Raw genomic sequence first — 17,197 nt, 5'->3', positions numbered from 1 at the left:
ATTGTAAGTTAAAGCAACTCACTTTAACAAATCTGTTATACCTGATTTTATGTATTTGTGAAGTCAAAGGATAAAGTTTCTTTTGCATCCCATTTTTATGAAGTAGTTATTATTTCACAGGTACTATCCACTATCCATCTCAATGATGCTTGTTAGGACAGCACGTCTATTAGTATGCCTCATCCAGATGCACACAATCATACATTTTCTTTACTCTCTGCCACAATGCTAAGGTGTTGTGGGTGGTTGCCATGTGTTATGCAATTTTCTGAGTGTTGACATTGGCATTTGGGGTTGCTTAAAATTACTCTGATATTCTAGTCTCTATACAATAGATATTGCTTGGGTACCTCCAATATATTTAATAAAGTACTTGCCAAACAAGGAGATTTCTGTGACATTCAAGCAACATTGACTCTTGGAACAACTCTAATGTAGTTGCTATAGATCAGTTTTATAGCAACACATTGTTTCAAACTGTTATTGTCAATGTCTTTATATGTAATTATATACAACTTAACACATTGTGGTTAAAACAACAGATCAAATAGTGCATTTCCCTGCTGTTTAATTTCACTCATTCCCTTTAATATGGTCAAAGTGATGGCTGTGGTTTTTGGCCTTGTTTCCTGTATTGAATGACGGGGTTCTTTGGCGCACCCTTTGAAACAAAGCCCTTTCCGAACCATGTCTGATGTGTCTAGCTTGTGCCCATCATTAATTCACAATGAGCTTTAAAATGCCATTGTTTGTCAGGGCTTTTTCATTAAACGTTGTGGGAAAGCGGACACCTAGCTCATTATTGGAGTGCAAATGATAAGGTCGCTTGAACAAAAGTGGTGTTTTTTTATAAAGGTGCGAGGGCCACACACACACAGCTCAAAGAAAGCTAGTGATTTGATCGTCTGCTGCACTTAACAAAACATTCAGCTCAAATTAAATATTCAAAGTCAGAAGCTCCAGGTATGTTATTCCACGTAACTAGTAAATGAGGGCTTAAAGGGATAGTTCACCCAAAAATGACAATTCTGTTATAATTTACTCACCCTCATGTCATTCCAAACCTGTTAGACTTTTATTCATCTTCAGAACACAAATGAAGATACTTTTAATGAAATCTGAGTGATTTCTGTCTCTCCATTGAGAGTCTACGCAACTAATTTTGACACTTCAAAAAGTTCATAAAGAGATCATAAAAATAATTTAGTGGTTTAGTCGAAATTTCCTGAAGAGACTCTAATCACTTTATATGATGAACATATTTAATGTAGGCTTTTATTCACATATTTGCATTTATCAAGCTCAACCGTACTTGCTTGATGCGCAAGAACAAATCTCATTGGTTTTACAGAATCTCAAACGTGCTACGTAACACACAAGAATGAACCTCATTGGTTCTCAGACGTCAAGCAAGTGTGCTTGAGTTTTGGTTTGCCATAACTTATGTGTGCATTGATGAATGCTTTTATGGAAATTACAATGACAGAATAATGTAAATAATGACAGAATTTTCATTTTTTGGTGAACCATCCCTTTATGGGCCAGATTTACTAACAGCTTGCGCCAGTGCAAACCGTCTTTTGCGTTAAAATAGTACTGTCAGAATTTACTAAAGACAGTGAAGAATTAGCGCTGAAAAGGCGTGGACACAGTTATTTTTGCATCTGACCTTAATGAATATGCATTTGTTGGAGTTTCCCTTTCAGAAGTAAAATTTATGGGAGGGGAGTATTAAAATGAATCCCGCAACACTATTTACTAACATTTGCACTCGTCAAATTACTAGTATTTGCGCCATTATTTAACGCCCAAAAAAAAGCATTTGATGTTGCTAGGAGGAGGCACCACAGAGAACAGAGAGCGCTTGGTAGAATCGAGAGGATTTTTTCCACACATTAATTTATTTGGAATGCCAGAAGAACAGATTATCCAAATCCGAACATATATTCTTACGCTAATTTAAGATGCGCTTAGTAGATTGCGTTGGTCATTATGGAAATGAGATGTTGCGTCTGTGTTCTTTAATTTGAGCGTTGTCAGTAAATCGCCTGCAGAAATTTCCACGCCAATCGGCACTGTTTTGGAGCTAATTTGCCCTGTTTAGTAGGCCTATATCTGGCCCTAAGAGTGTATACCTGCAAGTCAAAGCTTCTTCTACTTCTTCTTTTTTTTAAGCCTAATTGTTAAGACTTTGAAAGGCATCAGCCATGCTGGCAGTGGGAGCTGAGGAAAGATGGCAGAATTAGTCTTGAGTCTTTTCATCTGTACGTGAGGAATTATGTTGATGACACGTCAGTAGATGACATTAATAACATGTCCTCAGCAGCCTGAGGTAATCCAGAGTGATGCGGTCTAAAAATAGAACAATATCAGGAAGAAATTAAACGAAAAAGTTTCATTTAAAAGGTACAGAATTAATGATTTTATCACATCATTTCAAACCAACATTAATTTCATTCTTCTGTGAAGCACAGCATGAGATTCTTTAGCAGAATGTTCATCCTCATATTTCCATACGATGGAAGTGAATGGGGGCTATTTAGCTCCAAAATGGCCATAAAAATAGTCAATTTAACTCATGCACTCCTGAAGTTCCAAGACTTTATATACTCCATAAATATCTAGGTTAGACGCGAGTAAAAACATGTACACACAGGAGACCTGCTTTATAGTACAAATTCAAGTTGTAAATTTAATTGAAAGTAACACTGACACTTTTTCATGTTTTTGTGTTTAATATTGCAAAGAAACGTATTGTATAAAGTTCTATATAATTAAACGTGACTTGACTTGACTGCTGAATTGCTATGATCAGATGCTTTCTTAACTGCTGTTTTCTCACCGCTATTTCTTCAGAACTTTTCTGCTTCTGTATCCATGCAGACACTGATTTTCTCGTTGTCTCTGTTGGTAAAGCAAGAACAAAAGTGTGGCACTTTTGATGACTTTACTGAATAGACCTGAACCTGGATGTTAATGTTGCAGTACCTGAAGGAAGTGTTTAGTAAAACATTCAAGTTGCTCGCTGTCAGATACATGTCTCAATCTCTCTATCTGTCGGTGTCAGTGTGAAATTTAATGATGGCAGGTGATCTCAGGTTGATGTTGTCATGACGTAATGAGGTCAGCTTTGCTCTTTAGTCTTCATGGCACTCAGACACACTGAAGCACTCTACAAATTTAACAGTAGGAACTGAGATTCAAACTAACTTTGGATGATTCATGTCCAGGGCCAGCTCCAGACATGGGCAGGGGTGGGCTGAGCCCACCTAAATGACTATCTTGACACCCAATCAGAATTAGATAAAGATTGCGTTATATTTTTTATGCAGTAATTAAAACCAATCTGAAGCTGACTGTATTTTGAGAAGTTTAAGATATAGCTGGAGACTGCCCCAACAATAACACCAGAAAATTGCAGCATTTTTCTTTTATTTACTGAATGCAAGGCACGCTGAATTCACGCGGCTTCAGTCTGTTCAGAAAAGCAGAGGCATGACAACGAGCGAAAACGAGCATGGATATTTGCGCGCTATTACGGGGAGTTTGTGAGTTATGGGGGGTTTAATAGGCTACATGAATATGTATCATAGCCTACCACTGAAATTACCTGAGCAATTTTAATGTTAAAAATGTTAAAAATTTTTAAAAACCCGCTCATTCAATAATGTGCATTCATTGCATGGACGGGGCAAGAGCATAATATAAGCGTCTAAAATGCAGTTCAGTTGAAAGCTTACCCATTTTGGCTTGCTGTTAATGCTGAATATAAGAATGAAAACTGAAATTAAAGAGCTTGTGCAATGAAAGTTGCATTCGTTACTATAGCAACAGTCGGCTCGATAAGAAACGTTTCGGTGATGCAAACTATTCGACTTTTTATGTCAAATTCCGCAGTTTTGAATAGAAAGTGGGTCTGTCATTTACGTGATTCATGTAGCCTAATTCATAATTGATTGACAATAGCATTTTTCTGTTTTGCGTTTTCAACAAAACAACTGAAATTGAATGGGTGCATATTTAAAAATAAAAATATTATTTGCAGTTCAGATTGATTACTTTACAAAAATCCGTATTCTTGTTCTTTTACTGTTCTTTTTTCTTGTTTTAATTTATTATTAATTGATTCTTTTAATTTATCCTTTATTTATTTAGTTTCTTTAAATAAGTACCATTACCATAGAGGTCAGGTCTTTATATTTTCCTCAAAATAAAATAATTGGTCCCCCCCAATGTTATAGACATGATTACGGCCTTGTTTGGTATAAATAAATAAGTTAGTTGAAAAGAATCACCAGTGTTGAAACAATGATCCAGAGAAAGAGAACAAAGAGGGCTTTTTTTTTTTTACTATTCAATAAAGAAAAAAAAATATTTTGCTGTGAAAGTGCATGATATTCTAGGCTGCCCATGAAAGCTTTTTTTCAGTGTACATATAATATAGTTAATATAGCAATATCTACAGTATAAATATCTTCTAGACTATATGATGATATGATGACTAAAAATGCCCACCCAGGATATCTGCCAGCCCACCCTTCTATAGCTGTCAAGAACCGGACATGTTTATGTCTGTGATTTTAGTGCTGGCATAATTGTTTTCTTCTGCAATTGTGAATGATTGTGTTATACGTGTGATACAATGGCATTTATTGTGAGGTAAAAGCAGTACAAATAAGACCAGGAGTGCAAAAACAAAAATATGGGTTCTTTATTAGTATCTTTAACATCCGTTAAACTTTTCCATTGCACTAAAGGTTCCTTGTAGCTGAAAAAAAAAGGCTCATTAGATTATTAAAATGTTCCTAATGCTATATAACTGTAAAAACCTTCTATTGGCACCTTCATTTTTAGGAGTGTAGGGTCCATTTTTGAATCCATATTGACTAAGGTTCGTTTTATTAAACAACCTGATTACAAATTACCTTCAGTCACTGCATCAGCAACTCAAATGAACAACATGTTTGCTGCCGCCTCTGTGCTTGACTCTGAAGCATGTACTGTAGCTATAAATGAAATGGGCAGCTCCCTGCAGTTAACTCAATTAACTTTGGTAAACAGTATTGAAACAGGAAGGTGTGCTACAATGCCAAAGGCCCCTCTGGCACAGTAATAATGAGATTTCAAAATGGGTCCGGAGGTGTGGGAATACTCCATTTCACACCCATCAACATACTTTTTTTTTTTGTTCAAGTGTCTACGTTTCACCTTTCTTGTTCAACCCAATGACAAATGACCCTTTCAGCCCACCACTTACCAAACTTGGACGTCCAGAACAAGTTAAATTGAAAGCTGTGTTGCCCTTTTGAAGAGGGGTTATAAAAGAAAAAAGACAGGAAACATAATGAGGTAAACAACATTTTGTAGTGTTTCTTAATGTATTGTAGAGAGTGAGAAAGAGCTTTGTCAAAGGTATAGCTAACCCAAAAATTAGGCCATCCAAGATGAGTTTGTTTCTTCATCAGAACAGATTTGAAGAAATTTAGCATTATAGCAATTGCTCAGTAATGGATCTTCTGCAGTGAATGGGTGCCGTCAGAATGAGAGTCCAAACAGCTTCTAAAAAACATCACAATAATCTACAAGTAATCCACATGACTCCAGTCTATCAATTAATGTCCTGTGAAGCGAAAAGTTGCATATTTGTAAGGAAAAAAATAATAATTCAAATATTTTTAACAGATGCTTCCAGCTAAAACACGAGTCCTCTATCCATAATATTGCTTTCTCCAGCGAAAAAGTTGTCTGAATCAGGATAGAAAAATGCACAAATCAAGCACGTTTGCAAGCAAAACTGTCCTAAACAAATATGTCTGTGGATTACTGGACAACAGGGGAGGGACTTTTTCACTGGAGGAAGCATTGTTATGAATTATGGGTTCATATTTTGGCCAGAAGCTACAGTTTGGAGTTTAATTGCCTTAATGATAGATTTGTTTTTTACAAACATGCAGGCTGTACCTCATTTTGACGGCATCCATTCAATGCCGAGAATCCATTGGTGAGCAAGTGACTTGCTTTCTCAAAATCTTCTAAAAAATATTGTTTTGATTAAGAAATAAACTCATCTACATCTTGCATGGCCTGAGGGTGAGTTCATTTTAAGCAAATATGCAGAGCATTTACCATTGCTCTTTGGTTTTTTATAATCAAAATCCAGTCATTTCAATAGAAATCCGGGTATTCTGGAACTGTGCGCAAAATATTTCCCCATGCAGATTTCGCGATGGCCTCAAGTTGGTCACGCAGTGTTGTCAGTAAGTGCATTTAGTGGTTTTAATGACTGATTCTGATGGTTTCATCACTACACCAGTAGGTGACGACAGATGTCTCTTTGAATGAGTCATTGAATCATTCAGCCAACTTGTTCAAAAACACTGATTCATTCTGGGCTGTAACTTCACTACTGAGAATTGCTTTGAGCCTCCGACACATGAAAACCGGTCTGCAGTGAGTTTGTTTTTTAAATATTTTCATTGACAAAGCAAAAAGAGATAAAGTACCTCCCAATAATGTGTCTAAAATGTAAGTAATATTATTGAATTTATTGAACAATCACAGTTGCAATTGAGCTGTTAGTCTTTGTTTTTGACAAACAAAAAGGGTCCATTCACACAGACCACATTTTTGTGTTTCAATGCACTGATTTTAAGTTATTTTTTTATGTAAACATGCACTAGACAGACGTGTTTGACCACTGCACTTGTATCTCACATCTTCTTGTGCTTGACACAGCGTTCTAAAAACATGGTGCTCAAGTTCAAAGAAATACAGAGTTCTGGCATGAAACTCTTGATGTTTGGGGAAACCCTCCACCTTCCCCAGCTCCACCTGTATAGATCTGCTACGAGGTGATTCATGTATGCTATATGGGGGTTATTTCATGTATGTTATATTTGCAGCAGCAATATTTCTTACATGCGCACAGCAGCATGTTGTGGATGTATTGGCAGTAGCAAGTCTCTGTACTTGCTCTACCGCAGCAGCAGCAGCGTAGCAGATCTATTCCACCAAGACCAAATACATTAACATTGTCATGTACATTACCATGCCAATCCCTCCGAGAGTTGTCATGACTGAAGTACTTTTTAAAAAACAAAATATGCATCTCTAGATCTTGCATTTCTTTCTGTTCCACTTCTCTGCACTTTGTGTTTTACACAAAAATGTATTTTGTGTGAATGGCCACCAAGTGCTACATTTTGAGATTTAAATACCCACAGGTTTGTGCTACAGACATAAATGATACCTCAAAAAGGCTCAGTGGAGTGCTGTTACAAAAATTTGAATTTTTCCCCTGGCAGACAATATAAAACAGAAATCGAATATCATATACTGTATATCATATTTGACTTCCCACCTGCAATCAGTGCATAACACCCTAGCACTCAAATAGCAATGTGCTAAAACAGCTAAAACCACCATTGCAACTCCTTGCCAACACCCTCTCACATTTCAGAAAATGCAGAAATGCAGTTATTGCTGCAGTTCCGTTTGGTGCCGCTATAGTGACACAGAAATGACACAATTCAGCTTTACATATTTTCAGTTCTGCAGATGTTTGAGCTTTATGCATAATCAGGGAAATCAAGTCTATCCACCCACCCATCCGAACCCCTTGGGATGAGTCTTGGAAATAGAAGTAAATGTATTTGAAAATGTAAATGGTCTCTCGGGACATAAAGTGATGTGAGTCATTGATGTTCTCTTTGAAGTGTTCAGTGTTCTGCTGAAAGGCCGGATCAAGCAGATTGTTTTCAAAGGATTTGTAATTGGTTGCATTGGTAATGTTAGAGGCAATTTGCTGTTTTTTCTTTATTGGTTAGACTTTTTTTTTTTTTTTCTTAAACTACAAAGTGCACATCTCTTTCTCTGTATTTCTATTTCTTTCAGCAAAATAGAAGAGAATAGATTTTGCGATATTGTGAATAAGAGACTGTCAAAGCATTCATACAAACATTGTGTCCCATTACAATAGCAGCGGGCTGAAGACAGCCGTGTTTGCCTTTGGTCGATTTAAATGGCTCTAAATAAGAGGGTATTGTTGTTGCCTTGGCAACATGCTAGACAATTTTATGTAATTTCAAGATGGCTTGCCTTAGAAAAAAAGAACCATTTTCACCTCTGTGTCCTCTGACTGAAGGCAAGCATTTAGCATTGATCATAACCACATCATCAACCCTTAGATAGTTTTAAAGGATTCTGTTGCTATAAAAACCGTGTGTTAGATTTTGTAATGCAATGGAAAATTGCATTTTAAACATGCTTCCCTGCACTATTTAAAATATCTCTGTGCAGCTGCAATCTTTGTAAATATTCCTCTGTAAATTTCAGGATTTTGATGAGGAACGTATCATTTGACCTGCTTGGTCTACATAATGAAAGGGAAAAATAGTTGTACTGTAGTGTTGAATGTGTCATGAAAAATTAGAAATTAGAAAAGTGAGGCCTTTTAAAAGCAAGTGCTCTTTAAAATGTTTGTTTCACCTTTTTATTTTTATTTTGTATTTTTTGATTGATTGATTGATTGATTGATTTACTTAACACAAACATGATTTATTACCATATATAGCTGGTTTCTCTTTATATATTTGCATAAAAATATTTGTAATTTTTTTTTTTTTTTTTTTTTTTTTTTACTAGAAACAGCTTGTATTACCATATGACGGTTTTAATTCATGTTTATTATTATTATTATTATTTTATTAGAAACAGATTGTATTATTATATATAAGAACTTAATCTCTATATGTCTGCATAAAATGTTTTTTTCTTTCTTTTACCAGAAACGTTTTGTTTGTTTGTTTTCTAGAAACCGCACATATTACCATATATGTGACCCTGGACCACAAAACCAGTCATAAGGGTCAATTTTTGGAAACTGAGATTTATACATCATATGATAGCTGACTAAATAAGCTTTACATTGATGCATGATTTTTTTTTTAGGATAGGACAATATTTGGCCGAGATACAACTATTTGAAAATCTGGAATCTGAGGGTGCAAAAAAAAAATAAAAATACTGAGAAAAAAGCCTTTAAAGTTATCCAAATGAAGTCCTTAGCAATGCATGTTACTAATCAAAAATTACGATTTGATATATTGACGGTAAGAAATGTACAAAATATCTTCTGATATTCTGATATTAAGACTGGGTTTGTGCTCCAGGGTCACATATAATAGGTGACTCTCTGTTTGCATAAATATGTCTTTATTTTATTTTATTTTATTTATTTTTATTTATTTTTTTATTTTTTTGCGGAATCAGGGTTTATTACCATATATAACTGGTTAATTGTTTTTAATTAATTCATGTATTTATTTATATATTTTTTTTCTTATTTATGTATTTATTTTTAATATTATTATTTTACAAGAAACAGGTTGTATTACCATATATATCTATAGGTTTTGTTACCATATATAACAGGTTGCTCTCTATATGTTTGGATAAAGTGTGTTTTTAACTAATTTATTTATTTTTATGTTTATCACAGTAAAGGGTTGTATTACCATATGTAACAAGTTGCACTCTATATGTTTGCATTTATTAATTTTTTTTGTATGAATGTTGTATTTGAATGTATTTCATGTATTTGTTTGCAGTTGTGTAATGGAGGGTCTGTCACAGATCTGGCTAAAGGTATGCTGAAAAGAGGAGACCGCATGGAGGAACCCATCATAGCCTACATCCTACATGAATCTCTCATGGTAAAATCCAAAATCAACCTTGATCCTCTATATTTTAAAATATGAACACAAATGTATCCTTTCTGTAACATGTGCTCTTGTCTCTAAAGGGTCTCCAGCATTTACACATCAATAAAACCATCCATCGAGATGTCAAGGGCAACAACATCCTGCTCACCACAGAAGGAGGAATCAAGCTGGTTGACTTCGGTGAGGAAGTTGTTCTTTTATTGGGAAGGGACTGCTGGCTGTGAAAGAGAAAACCTGAATGATTGAGTGTGTGCTTGTGTGCGAGTGAGAGCCCGGCAGCTTGAAAACAGTGTTTTATACACGGGTCAAAGCCATTACATGTGAGCGTTTCAGTGCTAATTGAATAGCACTTATTTCTTCTCATCAAGAGCAGTGCATTTACATGTACGGATGATGATGGATGTCTAACACACTTGCATTAAAGCCCCTATCTGTCATCATGACATTGGGACAGAGGATATTGTCTGCATTCAGTTACTAATGATTTGCTTCTAGCTTTTCTTAACCAAATGAAGCTCTCTGAAATAGAGTATGTTAAAACAGAGCTGCATGATGAGATGCAGTCATAAAGGATTTATTGATTCCAGTTCACCTTAATGATTCTGTTTCCTTATCAGTTGCATTAGCAGATCTTTGAGTAATTTAAGGAAGAATGGACAATGTTTATATTCACCACTTTAAGCTGCCTGTCTAGGTATATACTGAGTGAAGGTAGAAATGTGTAGTGGTAGCAATTTTGCTGTACCAATACCGTACAGTAAATATATTTGTGTGGCAAACAGTGGGCAGAACTGTACATATTTACATAAGAGAATGTGAAGAAGCATGACATAATGTGAAAATACAATGTTTGGTTGTTTACAGTTTCTATATAATTTATAGGTTATATATAGCGTATAACAGTATTGTCATTGTTAACTAAAACTGTTAAAATCATTTTTAGCATATATATATATACATATACATATATGAACATAAAAATACAACTTACAAATTAAAACAAAAACTGAAAGTACAAAAGTAAAAGTGAATTCAAAATATACTACAAATATACTAAAGTATTACTTAAATAATACTAAAGTAACACTGGCGTATAACAAATATTTTACTGTGGATTTGAATATGGTGAATATGGTTCATCCAATCTGAAGTTAGAGTCATTATCCATGTTATAATGTAACTCAAGTATTACATATGCATGTTAAACCAAATTCATCATTCATCAAAAAACAAACAAAAAAAAAAAAGTTTCTGTAATACACACATACTTCATGAACACATAATTTGGTCATACTGCTAACCCCTAGAAATTATTAAAAAAAAAAAAAAAAAAAGGTATTGCACAATTCTAGCATGCACAAACAATCAACTGAATAAAATGAACTATTAATATTTACTGGATCTGAAACTTTACCATCTTTATTGTACTATACTTGGGATTTAGTTTCTCCAGTGTATATGTATACAACATACAAAAAAAAAAAAATCTAAATTTATCTAAAAATCAAAATTTAGTAACCATTGACTCTTTATGCCTTTGTGATGCTTTTTGCTTTTGTTCCATATAAAAATAATAATAATCATAATAAATATCAGCTTTTCTAAGGCATTCAAGGCAGTGTGATTTTATGTACACTCTGCTGTGCAATGCGCCTAACAACATTTATGTTTCACTGTATTCACAATATAACACTGTCTCTCTTAATTTATTAGTTAATAAATCTGTCCTCATCTGTGAAAAACTGCAGATGTCCCAGAATCATTCATTGAAACAAATGTCATAAAAAATCAAACAGTTAATCTGTAATTTCTCAAAAATGATACTAGTTCCAAATATAACCAGCTCTTGATTCCCAAGCACAAATACAACATTGAAGCAGACCATTCCTGAATGCCTCTTTATATTACTTATGAAAAACATGTGATGTGTGAAAAACCTTTTCAATGAGGCAATAAGTGGAGTATTTTAAGAGCTTCGTCCAGAACAGCCATATACGAGAGTTTATAAACCTTTAGAAAGACAGTAAATGCTTTTCCTGGCAATAAAACAGCCAATCCTAGGCTTTTGTGATGTGGCACAGACTAATGTTTGCTATGCTCCACACGTTCCCTTCACCCCCTTCACTATTAATTTCCAGCCTAAAGTCCACTCTAAATGTAATCTCCTCTTATGTTATTCTCTAGGCCGCATTTAGCCCCAGAGAGGAGATAGTTGCTCCCCCCCCATAGGGGTATCAGCCCCAGAGCAGAGGCACATAAAGCCCGTAATTAGTCTACTGCATCCGAGCAACGCGGGAGATAACGGGACATCCTCCTCTTTTTAGGGAGGGGAAGGGGGATGGGTATATGGAGAGACAGGAGAGGTGGAGTGAGTGCTGTGGAGAGAGAAAGAGAGACAAGAGGGAGCGTGATAGAGTGACGAGTCATGCCAGAAACTCAAAACTGCTGTAGCAAAGTTGCTGTCAGCAGAAAGAGCTTTCTGTCAGAGTTTGTCAAGGACATTGACTGAGCTCTTCAGTGACATCACAGAAATGTGACCAATAGAATTGCAGAGCATCACTATGGCCTGCTTTGAAGGGTTCAGGCTATGTGCTCAGTTGGTGTACTTTATGCACTAAATTGCTTTGTTAACATGCTCTTGGTCTTGATAACGTAATAGCAACAAAATCATGTTAGTGGTTGTTAAAAGAGTATTCCAGGTATAAGCTTTTGTGAAAAAGAAGTACACTTAGGCATGCTCTTAAAAATAGTTAATATTATGGAAATATAATTTAAAAGCAAGTGCAAGTTAAATGTAATGTTTTCAGACATGTAATTGCATGTTAATTGCAAATCAATGAATATGTATTATCAAAGGAATATTTAGCTAAGTGTTTTTGACCCACTTAAATATTCATCTTAATATCTAATTTCATAATTAATTCTATTGTCTTTGAAATATGGTTAAAGTGTACTGTCAAAGACAAGAATTTATGCTAAACTAATATAAACTAATATTTAACCCAAAAATGAAAATTACCCTATGATTTACTCACTCTCGAGCCATCCTAGGTGTGTATGACTTTCTTCTTTTAGACAAATATAAGTGGAGTTATATTAAAATAATGTCATGGCTCTTCCAAGCTTTATGATGGCAATGAATGACTGTTGAGATTCAATAGTCCAATAGAAGTCCAATAAAGTGCATCCATCCATCATAAAAAGTACTCCCCATGGCTCCGGCGGGTTAATAAAGGCCTCCTGAAGGGAATTGATGAGTTTTTGTAAAAATATCCATTTATAAAACTTTATAAACCGTAATCTCTAGCTTCCGCTAACTGTCGTATTTGTGTACATGAGAGAGTGGGGTACAATTGAAAGTTTTTACAGGCATGTCATGTACTTAAATATATTTGTAATTACACACTTGTTATGATGTAGTTGTGATTTATTACATTTAAAATATATTATCTTTAAAATTAATGTCAAATTACAAATTTTTAATGATGTAGTTGCAGTTTAGATTGATTTATAGAGGCCGACCGATATATCGTTTTGCCGATTTTATCGGCCGTTATGAGAATGTCGCAGATATATCGGCATCGGCGAATATACCACAGATATGACATTTTTTACAAAACCTATAACGCACATGAAATGCTTTCAAATGGTGTAATCACTTTACTTAGTTACTCCATTGTTTGTTACTTTGTTTGTACATTGTTTGCGGAATTTCACGGAATTTGTCGTATTTTTGATGAATAAATAAAAACAGGTCAATACACTTAAATCAAATCGCGATATAGACTAGTGTCTGTGAATATTAAACTGCAAAAAGACTATTTAAATATGAATCCTCATGTTCTTAATTCAAGTTATATACATTTTGTTCTATTTGTGTTTATAGTTATTTATAATAAGTGGTGAAGTTTACTGTTTAGTGCACTGATGTCAGACTCATTTTGGATAATAAAGTTTATTGTTAAATACCCTGCCTCCATTGCATATCTTTGTCACGTCATTATAAGTGTTTGATCACCACAATTGAGTGATCATTGCAACAAAAAAAAATTGTTTATGTATATATTTTCTGTTTATGTATATACTGTTTTCTATATAAAGTACCAGTCAAAAGTTTGGACAGGAATGGAAAGTGTGGAAAAACTTTTTTTGACTGGTACTGTACTATAATATACACTTAAAGAATATCAGCCAAAATATCTATATTGGATTTTATTTACTCCCTAATATCTGTATCGACATCAGCCCCAAAAACCCATATCGGTCGGGCTCTATTAATTTACATAAAAATCTAATATCAAACACACTACAGTTACTTTAGTGTACTTTGAAGGGTGACAAACACTAAAATATAATGACTTAAAATGTATATTGACATATTTACAAAATGCACCTTTTAAAAGTGTACTTAAATGTGTTAAGAAAAAGTTTATTATTTATTTATTCATTGAGGTTTGAAGCAGGGGCGCCGTAACAGGGGGTTAAGGTTAGGACGATTCCAAGTGCCCGGTGAGGGAGAGGGGGCCCGAGTCAGTGATGTCATACAACTGTCACACAATGTACAAGTACAAGTTTCTCTGTCTCTCTCTCCTAAAGGAATTAAAGCCACAGCTTTACTGTTAATAGAGAAACGTGGCAAAACGGTGGTAATTCCTCTATAAAGCCTCTCTCACTCTCTCTCTCTCTCTCTCTCTCTCTCTCTCTCTCTCTCTGTAGTGTTTGAGTATACAAATGTCTTGGACTTCTCATTGTTTCATCACAGACTAAACATTCTCATAAACACCCCAGTGCTCAAAATATATGGTTTTCAAATCTGCAAAATTTAACATGAAGCATTTACATAAGCAGCACATGCAGAGTGGCTGATTAGTGTTAATGCAGCCGGATAAATGCAAAATGGTAATGTGGCATTAGAGCATGACACAAAGACATGTTTCTGAAAGGTCTTTAAGGCTTTAAAGGTTTCATGAAAAATCTTACATTTGTAGCTTTTAGTTGAGGCCATATATTAGTGTATCTCTAAAGGTTGACAAAATAAACTTTTAACAGATATACATCTACATATACATATTTAACTCGCCTGTGACAGAACCCGGAGACAAAAAACAAGGAACAAAAGGTGAGGTGAAGAAGATCGCTTGTCGGTGATTCTTCACGGATTTGCCCGCATTCTCCACCAGTGCAACGGGGTGAAGAATCACACGACAAGTAGTCTCAATCAATACCCCGGAGGGTGGATTTATTGGGGTGGTGGGTGATAGTGAGAAAGGTCCAGGTAGGTGCTCCGGTGCCGTGAGTGCTCTCTCACACAGTCTGTGCGTGGTCTGCTTGGGAGCGAAGCACGCAGAGTCGGCTCTCGAGGGAGCCGCTTATTTATCCCTGCCTCTGATTATTATGGCAATGTGGCGGGGTTGGGTGAACGCGGTTATAAATCGATGCCCCGGGTAGAACAGACGCTCGCGAGCTATCTGTCTCCCGACACGGCATCGTCTCTAAAGGCTCCGTCTTGCCCTCCAAGCCGCTGCGAACCACTTCAGCGCTGGTGGGCAAGGGGTAGAAGGCAGCAGGTCAGGCTGGTGCGTGTCTGCACACAATGACTGTGTTGCAGGCATACCAAGCCGACTTGCTTAAAGAGCTAGATGGAGGTGAAGAAGTTAAAGCATAACTTGGCCGTGCACCAGCTCCTCATACAGGGAGGTTCAAAAGTTGAGTGTCGCCTCTCGTACTCCCCCGCAACGGGACCGAGGTCGGCGGTGCTCTTAGCCGGGGGCTTCTAAGGTGAGGCCCGATCTGAGGGTCGTGCTTCAGTCGAGGAAGCCCTCGACAAAGCGGTCCTGACTATCATGGCCCAGGACCGCTGAGGGCGGCCCCTACTGGGGAAGAGTTACACGCATTACACGGTGTCCATCTCTCCTCAGAGCCCTCAGGAGATCAATCTGCTAACCCTGCCAGAGTTCCAGGGCGCAGCAGTCTCCAGCGAGCACACATCTCAGTGTATTCTGCCCGGAAACGTAGCAGAGCTGAGATGCTCGCCACCCCCTCAGGGGTCTCTAGAGCAGTTAGTTCGATCGTCTCCTGCCGGTCCTCCACTTCACGGCACCGAGCTAGCAACTCCAAGTACATCAGAGACCAGTCTCGAGAGACTGGTTCCCTTAGTAGACTATTTAGCAGCATGGAAACTACTGCCAAATGTGTCTCATTGGGTCCTGCTATCATTGGGTCCTGAAGGCTATCGCATTCAGTTCGGCGCGCCGCCGCCGCCATTCAACGGGGTCTTTCCCCCATTGGTGGGCCCCGAGCAGGCTCTGATTTTGGAACAGGAAGTAAACACCCTCTTGAGGAAGGAGGCCATCAAGGTGGTCCCTCCTCACGACAGATAGTCCGGGTTCTACAGCCGGTACTTCATCGTTCCAAAAAAGGATGGAGGGTTGCATCCCATTTTAGATCTGCGTCAGTTAAACCGCTCAGTCATGCGGCTGAAGTTCAAGATGCTCACTATCAAGCAGGTCGTGTCTCAGATCAGGTCCGAGGACTGGTTTTTCACGATAGATCTAAAAGATGCTTACTTCCATGTCGCCATCCTTCCCACTCACAGGAAGTTCCTGAGGTTTGCTTTCAGGGGCGGAGCTTACCAATATCAAGTTCTTCCTTTCGGCCTAGCACTCTCACCCCGCACTTTCATGAAGTGTGTGGATGCTGCTCTAGCTCCACTGCGACTACAGGGCATCCGCATACTAAATTATATTGACGATTGGTTGATTCTAGCTCAATCAGAGCAGACGGTGGTTCAACATCGAGATGTCGTTCTCGCCCATATGGGAAAGTTGGGGTTAAGAGTAAACGCCAAGAAAAGTGTGTTTTCTCCATTACAGAGGACCACTTATCTGGGCATGGTGTGGGATTCGACCATGATGCAGGCACGATTGTCCCCTGCTCGGATCGAGTCGATCCTCACTGCAGTAGCAAGAGTCAGAAAAGGCCGGTCACTCACTGTCAAGCAGTTTCAGAAACTGCTGGGTCTGATGGCAGCTGCGTGCAACATGATACCTTTTGACCTGCTGTACATGAGACCCCTACAGTGGTGGCTCAAGACCAAGGGGTTCTCCCCGAGGGGAAACCCGCTTCGCATGATCAAGGTCACGCGGCGATGCCTACGTTCCTTGGACATGTGGAGGAAACCTTGGTTCTTGTCTCAGGGCCCGGTGCTGGGAGCTCCATGTCGCCGCGTAACGCTAGCGACGGATGCGTCTTTCACCGGTTGGGGTGCGGTCATGAGTGGCCACCCTGCCTGTGGTCTGTGAAGCAGTCACCATCTCATGTGGCACATCAGTGGACCTGAGAGATCGTCATGTGTTGGTGCGCACCGACAACACAGCAGTGGTCTCTGATATCAACCACCAGGGAGGTCTGCGTTCACGCCGTTTGTACAAACTAGCGTACCAGATCCTTGTGTGGTCCCAGGGCAAACTTCTCTC

At 37.4% G+C, this 17,197-nt stretch overlaps 1 protein-coding gene across 1 annotated transcript in view; it reads left to right on the top strand.

Annotated features, from left to right (window-relative positions):
• Positions 1 to 17,197, top strand: part of LOC107687530 (myosin-IIIa-like) — a 76,516-nt gene that overhangs the window by 5,711 nt on the left and 53,608 nt on the right. Inside the window, exons 4-5 of the mRNA XM_016484904.1 lie at positions 9,609 to 9,713; positions 9,803 to 9,913. Coding sequence (XP_016340390.1) covers positions 9,609 to 9,713; positions 9,803 to 9,913 — 216 coding nt within the window. The remainder of the gene's footprint in view (positions 1 to 9,608; positions 9,714 to 9,802; positions 9,914 to 17,197) is intronic.

Source organism: Sinocyclocheilus anshuiensis, unplaced genomic scaffold (genome assembly GCF_001515605.1).
Source record: "Sinocyclocheilus anshuiensis isolate Anshui unplaced genomic scaffold, SAMN03320099.WGS_v1.1 scaffold870, whole genome shotgun sequence".
NCBI lineage: Eukaryota > Metazoa > Chordata > Actinopteri > Cypriniformes > Cyprinidae > Sinocyclocheilus > Sinocyclocheilus anshuiensis.
The sequence above is the reverse complement of the archived record's forward strand: the minus strand, read 5'-3'. Positions and strand labels throughout refer to the sequence as shown.